The following is a 17,654-nucleotide window of genomic DNA, read 5'->3' on the forward strand; positions in this document are numbered from 1 at the left end:
AACAAAATTAAAGGGGTGCAGGCCCTGCACACACCCTAGTCTTGTCAGCAACCCCACCCTTGAACCATGGCTATAAAACTCCTCACCAAATCCTCCTGGGTGGGGACACACAGTTTTCGAGGGCAGGAGCCGGCTGTGTCTCCCTTTGTCTGGCAAAGCAATAAAGCTATGCTTTTCTACTTCACCCAAAACTCTGTCTCCGAGATTCGATTTGGCACTGGTGCACAGAAGCCAAGTTTTTGGCAACACGCTCTCATTAGCTCAGGCTCTGGCCAGTCAGGACCCCCCCAGTAGGCCTGGGTGTCAGGAGGCCAAGCTCTAGGCTCGATTCGCTGCCTGTGTGACCTGGGTCCATCTCTCTCCCTCTCTGGACTTCAGCCTCCCCATGTGAAAGGAGGGGCCTGGCCCAGTCTAGGGGTTTTCAAACTAAGCTTCAAGGTTCCCTGAGGTGCCCCAGAGACCGAATGGGGTAGAAGGCAGATGGGGAGTAAAGAGGGGACCAGGCTGGTTCAGGGCCCCCATCCAACTTCAACCAGAGCAGGCCCCTCAGTATAAATTGGTGTCCCCCATGGGATTTTCATTCTGGCTGCTTCAAAGCAGATTGGGAACCTCTGGCCTGGCTCACCTCTGAGGCAGAGGTCAGCAGAACTCATTTGTTGGCTAAAACACGTTTACTCCTTTCTTCAGCAAAGGTCCAGGGAGCCCCTTCCCTGTCAGGAGGCCAGGCTCCCCATCCCTCCTCCCCACAGGGGCCTCCTCCCCAGGCCAGCCCACATCCTTCCCGGAGACGACCTACCATCCTGAGGAGGGCTCCGGGCCAGCCTTGCTCCCGCTGTCCCTGACTTCTGCAGGGCTTGAGTCACTGTGCCAGGGTCCCGGCCTTCCTCCTAAAGCCACCAGAGATGGACCGGAGGTGCCTCCCGCCTCACGTGAGAACTACAGCTGGGGGCCTGGAGTGAGGAGAGACCCAGGCTGCCACCAGTGTGCCCACAGTCGCCTCGGGAGTGGGCTGGGGTGGGTACTGGGCACAGGAAGTAACCAGAGGGAACTTAAATTCCAAAATTTGAGCACCTACTGTGTGCTAGGCTCTGTGCTAGACACATCCTGCCCTCAGGGAACTCATGGTCTGCACGAAGGAGGGATACTTGTGCTTCAGGGGAGTTTGGGAGGGAAGTGGGTCCCTAGTTCTGGGCTCCAAAGTTCTGGGTGGAGGGCCTCAACCTGGCCATTCCAGAGCAAGGATGAGCTTGCCAGCTCCCCAGAGAGTCCCCATCCTCCCCCATCATGAAGGTTCTCCTACTTATCCTTAAATTTCTTTTTGTTTGGCTGTGCGGCGAGGCATGTGGGATCCTAGTTCCCCAACCAAGGATCGAACCCGCGCCCTCCCCTCAGTGGAAGCACAGAGTCTTAACCACTGGATGGCCAGGGAAGTCCCTTCCTCCTTATCATTTAGATCACAGCTGAAATGTTACTTCCTGGATGAGCCCTTCCCTGACCTTTCTGATGAGGGCAGGCTATACTGGCACATGATAGGTGTGCACAGATGTTTAATGAGTGATTAACGGGGCTGCTCTGTGTGGAGGGGGTCAACACACTGGGGGTGTCCTAAGTGTTCAAGCAAAGAGGTGAGGAGGAGGTGGGGGTGGGAGGAAGATGATGAACAAAGGCCCCTCCCACCAGGAGGGGCCAAACCAGCGTGGGGGAGGGGACAGACCAGGCTTTCCAACAGCTCAGCCCCCATGTTCTCCAAACCACCGGCCGCTGATGTGAGAGAGCTGGACTCTCTTAATCTCGGTGTGTCGTCCTCCATGCGCCAGAACTTGCAGCTGAAAGACAAAGTCAGGGCCCAAAGCTGAAAGGGGAGGCCAGGCAGGACCCAGAGGAGGGGCTGGGCGAAGGGCAGAGGATGGAAGGGAGGAGGCAGGGAGCGGGGAGCAGTGGCTTGGCATAGCCTCTCCCATCCCAGAGCTCAACCCTCATTGTGCCAGGGGCCCCAGTGACAGAGGAAGGCCCCCCCTTCCTGCACTCCTGAACCTGTGAGAGGCAAGTCCTTGTAAATCTGGGAGGTCAGGCAGAAACAGGGCAAGGTCTGCCCACTTCATAGAGAAGGAAAGGAAGGAATTATGTATAGCATGTGTATGTATCTGAAAGGCATTTTTCTGAAGACAGGTCTTAGCTTTCATCACTCACCGCAACAGGTTAAAACCATTGCCATTAAGTGATATTTTCATTGTATTACACTCTCCCATCTCTGAAAGATGGAGAGACAATATCCTGAAGACAACATTCCAGTCCCTGGATACAACTATACCTGAAACCAGTCCTATCCCTGGACTTTTCAATTACAGGAGTCAATATAGTCCTTTTTTTTTCTTTTTCTTTCTTTCTTTCTTTTTTTTTTTCTTTGCTGAAGCTCAGTTCATAGGCCTAAACTCATCTGTAAATAAGAGCCCTAACGAAGACGCCATCTCTCTTCACTCCTGTCCCCTCTCTTTTTCTTCCCCTTGGGTAGCACCCTACCCTGTCCAAGCGCCAGCCTGGCTAAGCTCACATACCCAGGAGCACACACGCAAGGGCACACATGAGCAGGCCCATGTAGGGAAGTACACACACAGGCAGAGCCTGGGAAAGCCCAGCCACCCATGCACACACGCAAACGCAGACACACAGCTGCACGGAGAGGGGCAGGCTCCCCTTCCTACTCACATATTTGTGGTCAACAAGTCCCTCTCGGGGACAGACGGAAGCGCGCGTTTCCACGGGGACGGGCTGGATCCGACCTGCTTTCGCTTTGGCCTGTCTTCTCATCTCAGTGGAAATTCCTGGGCAGAGTCCAGAGTTGGAGTTGGCTGGGCCTCCCACCTGGCTCTGTCCAGCACGGTCTCCAGAGCCCAGGACCACGGCCGGGGCAGGGACCCCAGCCTCTCTCAGGGAAAAGAGGAAACGGGGCAAGTGGGCCCCACTCTAGGCCTGGCCTGCGGAGCTCCTGCCTCATAACTGAATCTGCCTTCCTCCTCAATGACGCCTTCCTCTCCACTCTTTCCTGCTCCCAAACAGGCCCACCTCTTCCAGGAAGCTCAGCTTTATTACTCTCACTCTCCCCATATCCCCTCCTGGGGCCTCCTTTTCCACCTGCCATCAGTGCTACTCAGTTTTTTGGATCATGTGTTTTATCGTTCATTTTGCATCTTACACAGTCTCCGTTTTCTCACTGGATCAGTAATTATAACAGCAACCTATTTTCCTGAGCTTGAAGATGAGGAAAGCAGTGTAGTGTCATAAATAGTAAAAAGTGTTTCAGGTCTAAGTTGTCTTGAAAACAAAACCAAATCACAGCTTGCCCTTTGGTTCCATTGCTTTTTAACTGACACCTAAGCAACAGCGTGCAAAGTCAATGGACAAAACCTTTAACATTTCAATCCTCAAACTAAACATTAAACTTATCTGACAGGATTGACAACATCTCCTTAATAATTAATCATACACACTCAGGACAAAATCCTTTATGATGCATAAACACTTCTTGGTAACACAGAAGCGGAGTTATCAGCACATGCTGGTTGTTTTGGAAGTTTGGGGACCATGATGGATGAAGGGTGGGGGGTACCCCTTCTCTTTAGAAACATTTTTTTGTCATTCTGATTACCAAAGTATTACACATGCATCAGCAAACATTTAAACATTATAGAAATATACAAAACACAGGAAGTTAAAAATCCCTCTAATCTGAGCCTTCCAGATATGACCACCACTGAGCTTGTGGAATTTTTCTCCAGACATTTTTCATAAGTGAATACTCTTTTAGGTTATTCATTTTACAAAAGAGGCTTATACTACACCAGCTTTTTTGCAATTTGCTCTTTTGGGTGGAGATCCACACTGTGCCCCACTCACTCTGTTGGAGGCTTGTGTGCTGCCTTGATTATAAACTAAACGTTTGTGGCATCATCTGGTTTATCCTGAGCAGAACACCTGCCACCATGGGCAGCCTCCACAGGGATGGGCTTGCAGCTGCCCTGGCAGGGGGCCTCATCAAGCCCCAGTGAAGGGCAGACGGGACTGTACCTGCTTCTCTGCCTCTGCCCACTTCTAACCTCTTCCTCCCCTCCTTCCCCCCTTTCCTGCTGCCTCTCCCCTCCCCTTCCCCCTTCCTCATCAGTCCTCTCCTCTCTCCTCCCCCTCCTCTCTTGGTTTCTCTTGGTGCCCAGAGAGAAGCCAGGAGGCACAACACATCCAGGAGCAGCCAAACTTGTTCCAAAACATTCCCTACACTGCACCTTAGAGCCTTGACATCTTCATGTGCCCTGATGTCTCAAACAAGGATTTAATAGGCTGTGTGTCTTGAAATGAACCCGGAGCTTAGAGCCCAAAGGTCTAGATTCAGTCCTGGCTCTGAAAGTTAACTGGTTTCCTCATCTGTAAAACGGTGGGTAATAGTACCTACCTCATAAATAAATACTGATGGGGATTAAACGAGCGAATGCAGGTGAGGTGTTTGGCAGAGAGGCTGGCACCATCAGGCTGGCAGGTGTCATCGCTGTCACAGGTCCTATCGCAGGGCTGTCTTGACACACTGCTCTCCTCCTCCAGGCCATGAGACCCTGTGTTGCTCCCCTGCTCGTGGAAGGGCAGTCAACAGTGATCCTGGCCCCCAGAAACCAAGTGTTCTTTTCAGGTAAAATTTGGCTGAGAGCCACAGGCTGGGCGGTTGGGAGGCTGGGTGGGTTGGGATGAGACCCCAGGGAAAGAACAAGAGCTGGAGGACCTCAGGGGTCCTGGCTGTGCCCCATCCAGCTGTGTGATCTCAGCGTGTCACTTGACTCCCTGTGGCCTGTTTCCTGAGGAGATGATCTCACTGGGGTGGTACAGTGAGGCCTGGAACTGAGCCAGGGCTGGGGTGCTGGGTCCAGAGCAGGGCGAGGCAAGGAATATATATATATCTAATGACACAGACTTGTCACAGTTGCAGCATTTGAACTTGTTGTATAAAAAGGAAATCTGTAAATCTATAACTTGGCAACATTTTACAACGCTATATATTAAAGATGGCCTTGTCAAGAAATCCAGAACCACACAGCCCTATGGTCAAACACTTGTGACGTTTGTGCCTCTGCTTTTAAAGGTGCTGTGATGGGCTTCCCTGGTGGCGCAGTGGTTGAGAATCTGCCTGCTAATGCAGGGGACGTGGGTTCGAGCCCTGGTTTGGGAAGATCCCACATGCCACGGAGCAACTAGGCCCGTGAGCCATAACTACTGAGCCTGCGCGTTTGGAGCCTGCGCGTTTGGAGCCTGTGCTCCGCAACAACAGAGGCCATGATAGTGAGAGGCCCACGCACCGCGATGAAGAGTGGCCTCCACTTGCCACAACTAGAGAAAGCCCTTGCACAGAAACGAAGACCCAACACAGCCAATAAATAAATAAATAAATAAATAAATAAAGGTGCTGTGATGGACAGTTGGCATGCCAGGGTTCGAGAAGAGTGGATGGTTTGAAGTGCTTGCCTTTACCTGTGCAAAATCAAGTGGCTGCCTCTGTTGCTATTTTACTGTAAATTTGATGGTGTCTGTTCCTGTTCCATTCTTCAGGGAGTTTCTCTGTAGACTAACACCACCACCCACCAAGTGGTGGAGATGCCGGTGTCTGGGTAGTCATGGTTTTCTGTTGGACATTTGAATGTGATAAACAATCCAGCAACACTGGGAAAATACTATATGTGGAATGTGCACGTTTCCAGGGGGCGAACATTGTCAGTCAAGAGGTTTGCAATGATTTCCTTCCTGCCAAAAATAAATATGTGAAACTGCAAACAAACAAACAGAAAGGCCTGCGCATTGCTATATATATATAGCAATGTGTGTGTGTGTGTGTGTGTGTGTGTGTGTGTGTGTGTGTGTGTATTGTGTATCTTTCCCCCCTTCCAATCAAAACAAAACAGAAGCACTTAGAAGGATTTATAATGAGAAGGCTGTTCCACCTCTCCCATCCCTGTCCCATTCCTCAGAGGCAACCCCTTACCTGTTTCTGGCTTCAGTTCTCTGGGGTCACTCCTGTTTCAGGGGAATTCTTGGTCTGAGTGGTAGAGAGTCCTTTCTCCTTGCCAAACTCTGATATAATGAAGAGGATATTTTTACAAGGGGTGAGTGAAACACTCAGAACTGTAAGAGGCAGACCTAGTCAGAAGGGACGTTCAACAGTCCCCTTATTTTCTTCTCACAGTTTTGCCTGCTCTCACCTCTTGGCTCTTCATAGATAAGGTCTTTTTCATCACATCTCTTCATGTGTCCAAGCAGTGACTAAAAAGAGAGGCTCCTCCCTGGTCAAGTTCCATGAGCATGAGCTTGTCATTCCTCTTTCCTAAACCTGCTTCTCTCTCTCTTACACCTGGGCGGTTAGCAGAAAGGACATTCAATACAATGGTCCCTTTCTCATTTGGGGCATTGAAAGATGGGATTCCTATAGTCCTAGTAGAAATATGCTAAACTAGAAAGCGTGTACAAATTCTGATGACACAGAGCAAAATACAAAAACTGAAGAAAGGGGACTTCTCTGGTGGCGCAGTGGTTAAGAATCCGCCTGCCAATGCAGGGAATACAGGTTTGAGCCCTGGTCCGGGAAGATCCCACATGCCGTGGAGCAGCTAAGCCCGCGAGCCACAACTACTGAGCCTGTGCTCTAGAGCCCGTGCTCCGCAACAAGAGAAGCCACTGCAATGAGAAGCCCGTGCACCGCAACGAAGAGTAGGCCCCGCTTGCCGCAACTAGAGAAAGCCCGCGCACAGCAACGAAGACCCAACACAGCCAAAAATAAATAAATAAATAAATTTATTAAAAAAAAAAAAAACTGAAGAAATATCTTAGACGTGTATGCCCTCTGCTTGTAACTCTTACACACTTTCCGTAAGAAGGGACCCTCACGAGACTGAGAGCACAGTGCTCTTCTAGCACCTATACAGCAAGTCCAGGTGTTCACAGAGGAAGGAAATACTCCAAACACCCAAAAGGCCAAACTCCCCTGCCCCAGCTTACTTGCCGTGACTATCCCAGCGTCTCCTGCTAGAGTCCACCCCTTGACCCTTTCTATTCGTTGGGAACAGATGGGCACAAACGGCCATTATCCAGTACAAGATGAAAGAATGGGTGTGGGGGTTCATCTATCTCAGCAACAGTGAAGGGCTGGTAAAGTAAGACGCCTGGTCCCATGCCCATGAGGGCCCATGGCCACCAGGCAGGGGGATTTTCCCCAAACAGCTAAGAGATCACTCTTTCCAAATATTTAACTGGCTGCTACAATGTGAAATGTATTTCCCTTGTCTCTGTTTTCGTTTTACCTTCTATCCCTCCTGCCTTTCCATCTCATATTAGCTTTTTATATAATGAGAGGTTGAGATGCTTCCTTTTTCAGTTTGAAGCAGGTTAAGATGTTCCACAAAGGTAGGTCTTATTAATTCACGTCATCCTGTGAATGACGTGATTCAAGGATGATATCCGTGGCTTTTGTGGGTTTTATACCAAAGGCTATATCCTCCTCTGGGAGGCACAGTATTTCCTGCCAGCCATTGGCAGGGGCTGTGGGAGCTATTAATTTGGATCTCCATTGCCTTGTTGGCCCAGAGCCTGACACGGAGTCACAGTCGATAAGCTGGTTAATTATATAGGCAAAGATAGTTCCTTGATTGTTCCATTTTTTCCCTCTGTCAGGGCAGTGGTCTGATGTGGCATCCACTTAGAGCAAAGCCAGCTATTTTTATAAAAGTTTCCGTGAGGAGGGCTGTAGGCCTCCTGGGAGGAGCCGGTCAAATGAATCTACCACAGACCAGTAGTGTCATAGGGGAGGTGCTGACAAATGGGCATCACAAGTTAAATACAATGGTCAGGAAGAACAAAAATGAACACCTCTGAGTGTCACATCTAGACACTGAGACTTTCCAGGTGCAGCTTGCTTCCCTCCACCCAGGTGGGATTCCACCAGTAACATCGTGCCACAGGATGCAAGGCACGGTCGCCTCTCTGACTGGCACCAACTCTCCTTCCTGCATGGGCCTGCCAAGCCTATATCATGCCTCACTGTGAGACACTGCTTTCCATGCCACTGTGCCTTAGGAGCAAGGTTCCCTCTTCCAAAGGCTGTGTCCCAGTCCCTTCACTTCCATGCCTGTTGGGGTTCGTGGAGAGCCTGACCCAGCCCAGGGGCTAATCACTGACCAGCTTGTGGGTCAGGAGGCAGTACTGACTGTTTCCCATGGGACGAGAGCTGGAAAGACGGTTTTCAGGGGTGGGGTGGAGATGTTGTTAACCACCCCACCTTGAAGGAAGGGAGAAACACCAGGGTCTCCCAGCTTGGAGGAGAAGAGCAGCATGTGAGTGGGCCCGGAGATGGTGACAATGGCACCAGCTGACGGGTTGGCATGTGCCAGGAGGTGGCTAAGAGCTTTCCCTGCACTATCTCAGATAACCTTCATGATAACCCCATGAGGTAGATTCTGGTCACCATTTCCCCCCCGACCTGTCCTCCACCGAGGTGTGTGATGGAGGACCCGGCACCATAAATGGAGCGACTATTGAGAAGTTGAACAGCCTGGGGTAGAACCCCAGGCCACTGAGCCACGCGTTTTTATTTGGGAGATCTGAGCTGGCGTTTGAGGTGTCCACACCATGTTTCTATCTCACCTGCAGCCTGGCAGGCAGGATGGATTCTGGGCCCACACTTAGACCTAATGGCTGTGAACTGTATTCTCCAGTCAGACTCCATGAAACCAGGGATACTGTGTCTCTGAGCAACTTCCTGAGTAAGACCCAGCACAAATTCTACAGGGGTTGATTTAATGGGCACTCAGCCACATAATCTGAATAATTTGACTCCAACTGCTCCAAGAATATACATTTTGCCCTGTTAGAAAACAAGAGCCCTAATGAAATTTCTCTGCCAGTGACACAGTCTACACAGTAGGACACCTGATGCATCTTAAGCAGATTCCTTAGCCTGAGATGGGGATTCTCGTTCAAGTGATTTACTTCATACATCACGCATGAAGGTCCTTCATCTTCATGCGTGATGTATCCCCTGAGGCTGAGTAGACGGTAGCTGCTATCTCTCGCTGCCCTTTGGAAATAATAGGAAAGAGCCATCTCTGAACCACATCAGTTCTGAGGTCTGAGGACAGTGCCTCATGGATTCCAGGACCTCTGGGTGTCAGTAGGGGATGCCTCTATTAAAAAAAGGAACACAGGCACAAAATGGAGTCACTTGTCCCTAGGACAGCAAACCAAGACTCTACTACAGTTTCAGCCACTCCCAGGAATGCAACCTTTAACCAATCAATCTGGAATTACCTGATGAGCACAGTGAGGTCATCTCATCTGCATGATAGATTTCTCCTTTTCCCCCAAGGGAAGGTGACCTTGCCTGAAATAATCCTTTCTTTCCTTTATGACTTTATGGTCCCACCCTCTTTCTGCCTTTAAAAACCTTCCACTTTGTACACCTCCTCAGAGCTCCTTTCTATTGATACTTGCCAGATGCGATGCTGCCCAATTCATGAATAAGGCCAATTAGATCTTTAAATTTAGTCAGCTGAATTTTCTTAACACTCCTACCTAGAGCTAGCTCCAATCATAGCTCCAATCACTCACGTGCATCTCGGTTCCAAGGGCTTAAGCAACAAGCCCAAGCTCACATGGATAGTAGAGGTGGATTTGAACTGAGGTCTGTCTGACTGTTCTCAGCTCAAACAACCTTCTGATAATTTGGCTTCCCTTGAAGTTCTCCTTTCAGAAGAAGGGAAGAATTCCCTTGTCAGGTAAAGTGTCCAGTCTTCTGGATGGTTACATGTCTCATAAAAAATTAGCAAGGTGGGTTTTTAGTGTGAAAATTCCATTTCCTTGTAAGTTTAATGAATGAAACGCTCCCTGAGTGTGATCAGCTCAGGGGTACTGACAACATCAAGGTACAAAACTGAGACCCAGACCCTGTCCCACACAACACTGTTGGTCTGCCAGTAACCAGAATCCACAGTCAACATAACCCAGGGGATGAGAGGCAGAATCAAATCAGGAAAAAAAAGAGTTACTCCCAGAAGAAACTGTATGAGCTAGCTAATATACATTGCCAAAAAATATAGGGGAAATTTATGGAAACTTTTTAAGGCTGTTTGACCAAGATAGCAGAACAGAATTTTGATTCAGGTTTTGTTTATTGATATGTTCTCACTCACCAGAGATTCTATAGAAGCTCATACAGCCAGATACAGTTCTTACCATTTGGGCAGGGGGAGGGGGGCTATAGATGGGGGTGGATAATACAAATCTGGACTAAATACTGACCCATGCTAAATTATAAGAAAAGACCAAAATTCCAAGAAAGGCAGGAACTCACAGATTTCAGGAAACAAGAATGCTTTATTGGGTCCCTGACATGCATCCAGCCCATCTGCCCTCTGTCCTCTGACATGACCCAGAAGATGGTCTCACTCCCTGCCGTGAGAAATTGGCGAGGCTCTGCTCGCTTTCCTCTCTAGGCCTGGAATTCTGGTTGGAAGAGCTCCTATGAAATGAACTTCCTGATCTCAGCAGCAGAGATAGACAGAAGGAACAGAGTAGAGGAGTCATCATAATGGACATGGGCATGGAAACCAGACCCCTAGCTGTGGTTAATTAATCATTGGGCCCCAGGAATGAAAAAGACCAGACAGTGCCTAAGATACCAGCTAGTTACTACTGTAACCAAAGGTTTCTGATTGGGCAAAGAGGTCTGTCTCAGCTGCCAAGGTAGAGTCAAAATCTCCCACTTAATTTCCAGACTTTCAATGGAGAGGAAGTCAAATATCTTTGAAGAAAAACCTTATTTTAACACTTAGATGCATATTGTTAACCTTCCTTGCAGCCTTCCCCAAAGGGATCTGTGTTCACTTATCTGGGAACCGAAAGGAAAGGAAAGTACTCAGACTTGGGGAGAGGGGTTTTGTAGGACACTGGCTCCAAGCCAAGTCCAATTTCTGGGTACAATAGAAGAGCATGTGGTCTGCCAATCCATAGAGATGTTTAATAGACTAAATTTTGCGCCATAGTAGACCCAGTGGAATCTCAAAGCCAATGAAAGGTTATTTTGAGTGTACAGTTGAAATGGATATATTCTGAAACACGCATAACCCCCACAATGGCTCTGATTAGTGGGGTAAGAATGACTATAATAGGATAGGAGAAGCACAAGCCATCAGAATTCCCCCTCCCGACCGAAATGGTAAATCAAAAGTGATTCCGCATTTGTGAGGGAATGGTAGAAATTAGTGTTACTATCAGATTTGAGAGTGAAGTCATAGTGATTCTTACCACAGCTCAGCCTGGCCAGTGCAAAACACCAGGAGGTCTTTGGATTGTTGTAAACTTTAAAACATGATGACTCCAATTGCAGGTGCTGTTCCAGAAATGGTCTTCTTGCTAAAGCAAATTCATCCAGCTCTTGGCATTTGGTATGAACCCTTTGATCTAGTGAATTCATTCTTTTCCTCGATTTTGATGAGCAAAGAACATCAGAAGCAATTCATCTTCAGCTGGCAGGGCAGCAGTACTCCACTGCTGTCCTGCTGAATGATATATATTATCTTAGCTGTCCAGCTCTGTGCCACAGACTGCCTCACAGGGACCTTGACCTCAGCAATGCAATGTTCCAGCACGCTGATGGCATCATGCTGATAGGGTCTGGAGATCAACAGTTTCCCTAGATGCTTTGGTAAGACATATATATGTGAGTCAAGAGGTGGGAGATAAAGCATGTGAAAATGCAAATGTCTGTTCCTTTGATAAAGTTCCTGGGGATCAAGGGGTCTATTGAGGTCAGAATAGATCCTCCATTAACGTAGGACAAATTCCTACATTTTGAATTCCTTACCACTAAGGCCCAATTCCAGGCAAAATTGTCAGTTTGGGGCACCTTGCTCCAACCCATTTACTGATTGACCCAGAAGACTGCCAGCTTTGGGCAGGGCGCAGAGCAAGTGAAGGCTCTCCAGCAGGAAAAGCCTTTAGCACAAATGATTCTGCCACCAGGCCACATGACCTGGCAGAGCCAGTGGTGCTTGAGGGATCTGTCTGTGGCATACTGGGGAGCCACATGGAGATTGTGACAAGTCTTGATTTTAAAAATATGGCAGGAGAACCCAGAGTTTAGAATCAAGTGATACGCTGGCCAACAAGTAACTATTATCCTTTTGACACACAGCCCTCTGACTTTACGCTGGGCTCTGGGGAGTCTAACTGCTTGGCTACAGCCTACCAGGCGGCCATGCTGGCCCTTATGGACAGGGCTTGTCGGATCCACCCAGCCCAAATCAGGCATGGCCACCAGCATTAGGTGAATGCTCCAGGATAGGGTTCTGGAGGCACAGGCAAGCTGTGTGTGGGCGTCACTCACTCTCCCATAACGCCTCCTCCTGCCCTACGGCTGAACTCGCCTCAATCTACACTTATGCTACGGCTTTACCAGGGCAGGAACTTACCTTGACCATTATGGGCCCTTCTTCTGGATTTGGATTTGCTTTCCTTACCCATCATGCCTCTCCCATCAAAATCCATGGAATTATCAACTGTTGTAAACAGCATTTTGGTATCCCCACATATTGCATTCAACCAGGGAATATACTTTATAGCAAAGTAATGGGTTGATGCCTATGGCCTTTGCTCATCTTGTCAGGATCCCCACAGTCTAGAAGCAGCTAGCTTGATAATATGGTGAAATGGTTTGTTGAAAACTCAGCTACGGCACCAGCTGAAAACAATACCTTGCAAGGTTGGGTAAGGCCTGCAAGATGTAGCATAAGCTCCAAACCGGCGACCAATTCATGGTGCTATTTCTCCTACAGGCTAGGAAGCAGGGTGAAGAGGGGCATGTTATCACTACATCTCAATGCGTTTCTCATATCTGAGGTTTAGGACCAGACTGGTGTAGAGGTTTTAGTTCCCAAGAAAACATATCTTCAAAAATTCATAGTAATGATTCAAGTGAATTAGAAGCCTAGGCACCTGGCCATCTCAGGTTGCTTGTATCTCTGAGCCACACATAGCTAGGATAGGAGTATATCTAGGATACGAGTAAATATAGTGACACGTAGGAGTAGCTAGGATGATTAACTCTATCAAGGGAAAATATGATTGCGGCTACTTAAAAGGGGGCAGGGTACAGATGGACGTGGGGGTTTCCTAAAGTGCTTCCTGGTACTGCCATGTCCAGTGGCTAATGCCTGCCACACAGGCAGGACTGTTTAGGAACTGGACTTTGGAACTGAAGATTTGGGTCACTCCAAAGGGCAAAAAAATCCCTAGTCATAAATACTAGTTCTCATGACCAGTTATAGAAATGGACCATAGCCTTTACTCATACTTCCCTTCTTGTTGGGTTATATAATTTCCACAGGTTGCAGAATTTCAAAAGGAGGTTGTGATAAAAGAGGGAAGAGTATCATTAGTGACACTGGACTTTGGAAAATGGTAGCCTTGGTCATTATCCCTGGACTTAGTCATTGACTATGACCTTGAATGGTCTCCTCAAGCAGAAAGCGATTTGCTTTTGGTTGTGAGAGAGTTGTAGTGCATCAGATGGGAAGAAACGTGTGTGTGTGTGTATGTGTCAGGGTATCTTCTGTGGTTGCCTGCCAAGCCCTTTCTACCCTTCCACCCTCCACCATTCTTCTGGTAAGAATCCCCATCCTTTGGAAAACTACCTCTCTCCCAGTCCACGATGCCCTGAGCTCCAGGACAGGAATTTGAACCTTGAGTGGAGGGAGACCCACTGGAGCCAACGGCAGCAGCTCCTGGGAGGCAAGCTCTGGAGCTACCCTGGCTCCTGCCCTTCTAAAGGCCAACTGTTCAGCTATTCCTTTGGTTCTGTGAACTACCCCCAACACCCTTCCCATGAAGGTCCAAGTCCATTTCTGTTGCTCAAAACCCAAGAAACCTAATGGAAAGTGCCTCTTTTGAGACCACCTCATGCATCTTTGCCTCCCAACAGTGGTCAGCTCAGGGTCTGGCATAAAGTAAGTCTGCTCAGTATGTCTGCCGAATGAATGGATGAATGAATAAATAAATCAACAATATTCCAGCTCTCAGTTCACCAAGGCAATCTGGATATGCAGGCTGGGAGAGTTGGGAGCAAGAGGAAAAAGTGGGCAGAGTCACCTGAGCACAAGAGGAGGTAGAGATGTCAGAAATGTCAAATGGAGGAGGGTAAAGATCAGGCAAGGAAAGGCCTGGGTGATGGGGTGGGGCTGGGAATGAGAAGCCTCTGCAGCTTGGGAGGCAGGAAACAGTCAGTGAGTAGCTGAGAGGCAGGAGCTGGTCGTCCCCCGGGCTGGTCTTGTCCCAGTGGAGGCAGCCAAAGACACTGGGCGTTTCCCCAGAGCCCCAGCTCTGCTCTTCCTTCCTGGGTTCCTTCCTTTGCATTCCTCTTCCAAATGAATGAGCAATTCCAAAGGCCTAAGAGCCCTCGTAAGGGGCACAAGCCATCATTCCATTAGTACAAGAAGCACAGACTGTCTAGCTGTGGCCACGGAAGGCTGAGGCTGAATGCCTCAGGATCCAAAACATGGATTCATTTTTCCAGTGGGTCCAGGGACTGTAGGACGCCTTCAGAGAACTGCCTGGGGAGATGGGACCCTGACCCCATATACCTACAACCACACCAGATAAGGGCGAGCAAGATACACAGTTGCTGCCTTTATTGCATTCCAAGGGGAGCAGGCTAGCTCCAGACCCACCCCATCCCAGGCCTCAAGGAAAGGTTCTCAGGAAGGGCCCAGGGTGCTGGGCCGAGCACAGCAATTCCTTGGGAACCTATATTGAGGCCCAGAGCTGGAGTTCCAGGGTCAAGAGCTAATGGTTAGGGGCAGGGGTCCTAATTCCCAGGCACAGAGACACTCCTCCACCCTGCACATGGGTGGATTGCATTCTTCCTACACCTCCCAGGTGCATACCCTCTGGAGAAGAGTCCCAGCCCTCTATCCCTGGTCAAGAGGGGATGTGAAATTCACTGTGACCCCACCTCCTTTCAGTACGGAGCACAAGGTCCCACAAAGTCAACACCTTCCCTCTGGCCACAGCTGCTGATGCAACCCTCATGCCAGCTCTCACCTCACGGGCAGAGGGCCTGGGAGAAGTAGGGGAGGAGTGTCCTGGGGTGGGCTGAGTGGCCAGAGGGTCTGCTCCTCACCTAGGTATGGTGGGTAGGGTGAGGGTCAGGCTAGGGAAGCCCTCGGGCAGGGGAACAAACAGAACTCAGTGAAAGGCAGGCAACAGGCTGCAATTGGGCTCAAAGCCAGGGATGGGGGACAGGGTGCAAGGGAGCATGGGAAGCAGGTGACTGAGTGCCTGAGTGATGGGGGAAGGAAGAGCATGAACACACATCACCAAAGATCACTGCACAAGGATATGACAGTCTCTGGAAGGGCCCTGAGCCCCATTCGGGCTCAGGGACAGCTTAGTTGCAAGATAAGCTGGGATGAATGAGGCAAAATTACTTGAAGGAAAAGACACCCTGAGAGACACCAGGCCAGACACTGCAGAGGAAGTCTGGAGCCCTGAGGACAGGGAGGGATCAGGGCCAAGTGAAGGGAAAAGGGTAGGTGCTGGCCTGCGTGCCCCCAGAGTACAACATTCACGGCAGGGCCTGGGGCAAGGGGTTGGTTGCAGAACTCATGCAGAGGACTCAGGGAGCCTCCAGCAGTGGCCAGTGTAAACTTCAAGGAGGGCTAGGCTGCCAGGCCCTGGGAGGTAGGGCCTGGGAGCCGCGGTGACGATGGCACCAGGAGAGGGCACCAGGAGAGGCCACCGGGCAGGGTGTCATGCACCAAGCATCTGATGAGGAGCTGAGTGAGGAGAGGCTGCGGGCAGAGGCCCCGAGTGGTGCCTCCTCAGTGCACCTGCTCCAGTTAGTCCTGTACTGGGAACGTCTCCATTGGTTCGAGCTGCTTCCTTGTTGGTCTGCTGCTGGGTGGAGGCCCCCAGCCTCCTGTGGGGGCTACCGCATGCCCTGGGCCTTGGAGCCTCCATCTTGGATGGGATGCTGTCCCAGTAACTGGGTGGCGACTGCCTCTGAGGCCTGAGGGGTGGCCTTGGAGCTTGGGGCACTCTTCCGGGTGCCCTGGGGACTGGGGGGGCCTTTCCTCTGGGGCTGAGGACTCAGCTGGGGGCCCCTCCTGCCGGCAGATGGACTCTTGGAGCCTTTGGCCTTGGCTTGGGGGTGGGCAGCCTCAGGGCCCTTGAGAGGTTTTAGCCCCAGCATCTCACAGAAGGTGTTGCACTGGTGGGAAGAGGCAAACTGGTCCAGCAGGGCAGGGAAACAGCTCTCCTTGAGGCCTTGGTATCTGCAGCCAAATAGTAAGCGCTGAGTAGGAGTCCCACCCAGAGAGAGAGTCCTTGGGGGACAGACTGTGGGGTGGCCACAGCCAGGGTGTCGTGCCCAAGGTACACCCTACCTTACCTCGGGGTGCTGGGGAGTCCACCTGGGGTCACCTCAGATGGCAGCATCCAAAACCTCAGTTCTAAACTGAGGTCTCATTACACCCTGGCCTGTGGAATTCATCAGGTGGGACATCACTCGGTGTGAGGATGATCTGCCTTATTAACATAAATTAGAGCAGACTCCAGCTCACCACTCTACTCACAGGGCCCTGCTTATCTGCACCCTGATGAGCTTTCACAAGTGAGAAGGAAGAGGAGCAGGTACACTGAGAGCCCAGGACTGTAGGTAGTCCTGTGCATGGGCATCAAGAGCTACTGGTCCAGATCTGGGGTCAGGGGCACAGCAGGTGGGGATCAGTGGCCCCTGAGACATTACTACATGGCCACGGGTGCAAGTGGGACTCTTTGGTCACAGGTCTAGCACCTCAGGGATGGAGAACCAGAAGAACTTTGACATTTTACACCCTGAGCAGACTCTCAGAGGGCATTCTGTCCCCAAGAAGCACTCACCCTCGCAGTTTGGTAGCAATCTGCACATCAGTCATTTTCCAGTTAACCCCTGAAAAGAGAGAGAGTGGGGAGTTGATGGCATCCTGGACTGGTTCTAGGGCCCCCATGTCTCCAAGATGGATATCGCTTTAGATGGGAACTTGCCAGATTGCAGGGCACATCTTCAGGTACCCTCTCATTGGGCATCACCCTGGCCTGTCTCATGGGCAGTGTGGGTATCTTTGTATTATTAGTAGTAATAATATTCCCATTTTCACAGGTGAGGAGATAGGCTCAAAGTTAAGTGACTGCAGCAAAGTCACATTTATTCATTCATTTAATAATTGAACACTGTCTGTGTGCAATGACCACCGTGAATCAAAGTTCAGTCTTTCTTACTCCTAGATCCAAAAGTCTTCCAGCTGTGCAATCCTGCCTCTACTGGATGAGATTAGGTCACAAACTGAGCTGGCCTCTGGCTTTGAGCTAAAATTTTCTCCTTCCTCATAACAGATTAGCCCATCTGGGCAAGAGGGAGAAGGTGGAAATGTGAAGGTATTTCTGGGCTGGGCCAGCAGAAACGTTAACACTGGATAAGACTGGCTTCCACCTACTCATAAAGGCAGGAAGCAAGCACTTCAAGAAGCTCAGATGGGCTCCTAGGTTAAGACAGCCTTGAAGAACAGATCCAGGCAAGTGGTGACAAAGGAGACATTTCC

General features: G+C 49.9%; 2 protein-coding genes across 3 annotated transcripts in view; both read right to left on the reverse strand.

Moving 5' to 3' along the window:
• The window catches only part of SLC28A1 (solute carrier family 28 member 1), a 45,489-nt gene extending 40,832 nt beyond the window's left edge, over positions 1–4,657 (reverse strand). The window contains 5 exon segments of the mRNA XM_036841100.1: positions 797–867; positions 870–887; positions 1,715–1,826; positions 2,707–2,822; positions 4,445–4,657. Coding sequence (XP_036696995.1) covers positions 797–867; positions 870–887; positions 1,715–1,810 — 185 coding nt within the window. The 5' untranslated portion in view covers positions 1,811–1,826; positions 2,707–2,822; positions 4,445–4,657.
• A 6,359-nt stretch (positions 4,658–11,016) lies between these two features.
• Positions 11,017–17,654, reverse strand: part of ALPK3 (alpha kinase 3) — a 51,304-nt gene continuing 44,666 nt past the window's right edge. For both annotated transcript variants that reach the window (XM_036842766.1, XM_036842765.1), the window contains 2 exons: positions 16,957–17,005; positions 11,017–16,349 (listed from right to left, as the gene is read on the reverse strand). In XM_036842766.1, the coding sequence (XP_036698661.1) occupies positions 16,004–16,349; positions 16,957–17,005 (395 nt within the window). In that variant the 3' untranslated portion in view covers positions 11,017–16,003. The remainder of the gene's footprint in view (positions 16,350–16,956; positions 17,006–17,654) is intronic.

The sequence above is a fragment of the Balaenoptera musculus genome, chromosome 2 (assembly GCF_009873245.2).
Source record: "Balaenoptera musculus isolate JJ_BM4_2016_0621 chromosome 2, mBalMus1.pri.v3, whole genome shotgun sequence".
NCBI classification, from domain to species: domain Eukaryota; kingdom Metazoa; phylum Chordata; class Mammalia; order Artiodactyla; family Balaenopteridae; genus Balaenoptera; species Balaenoptera musculus.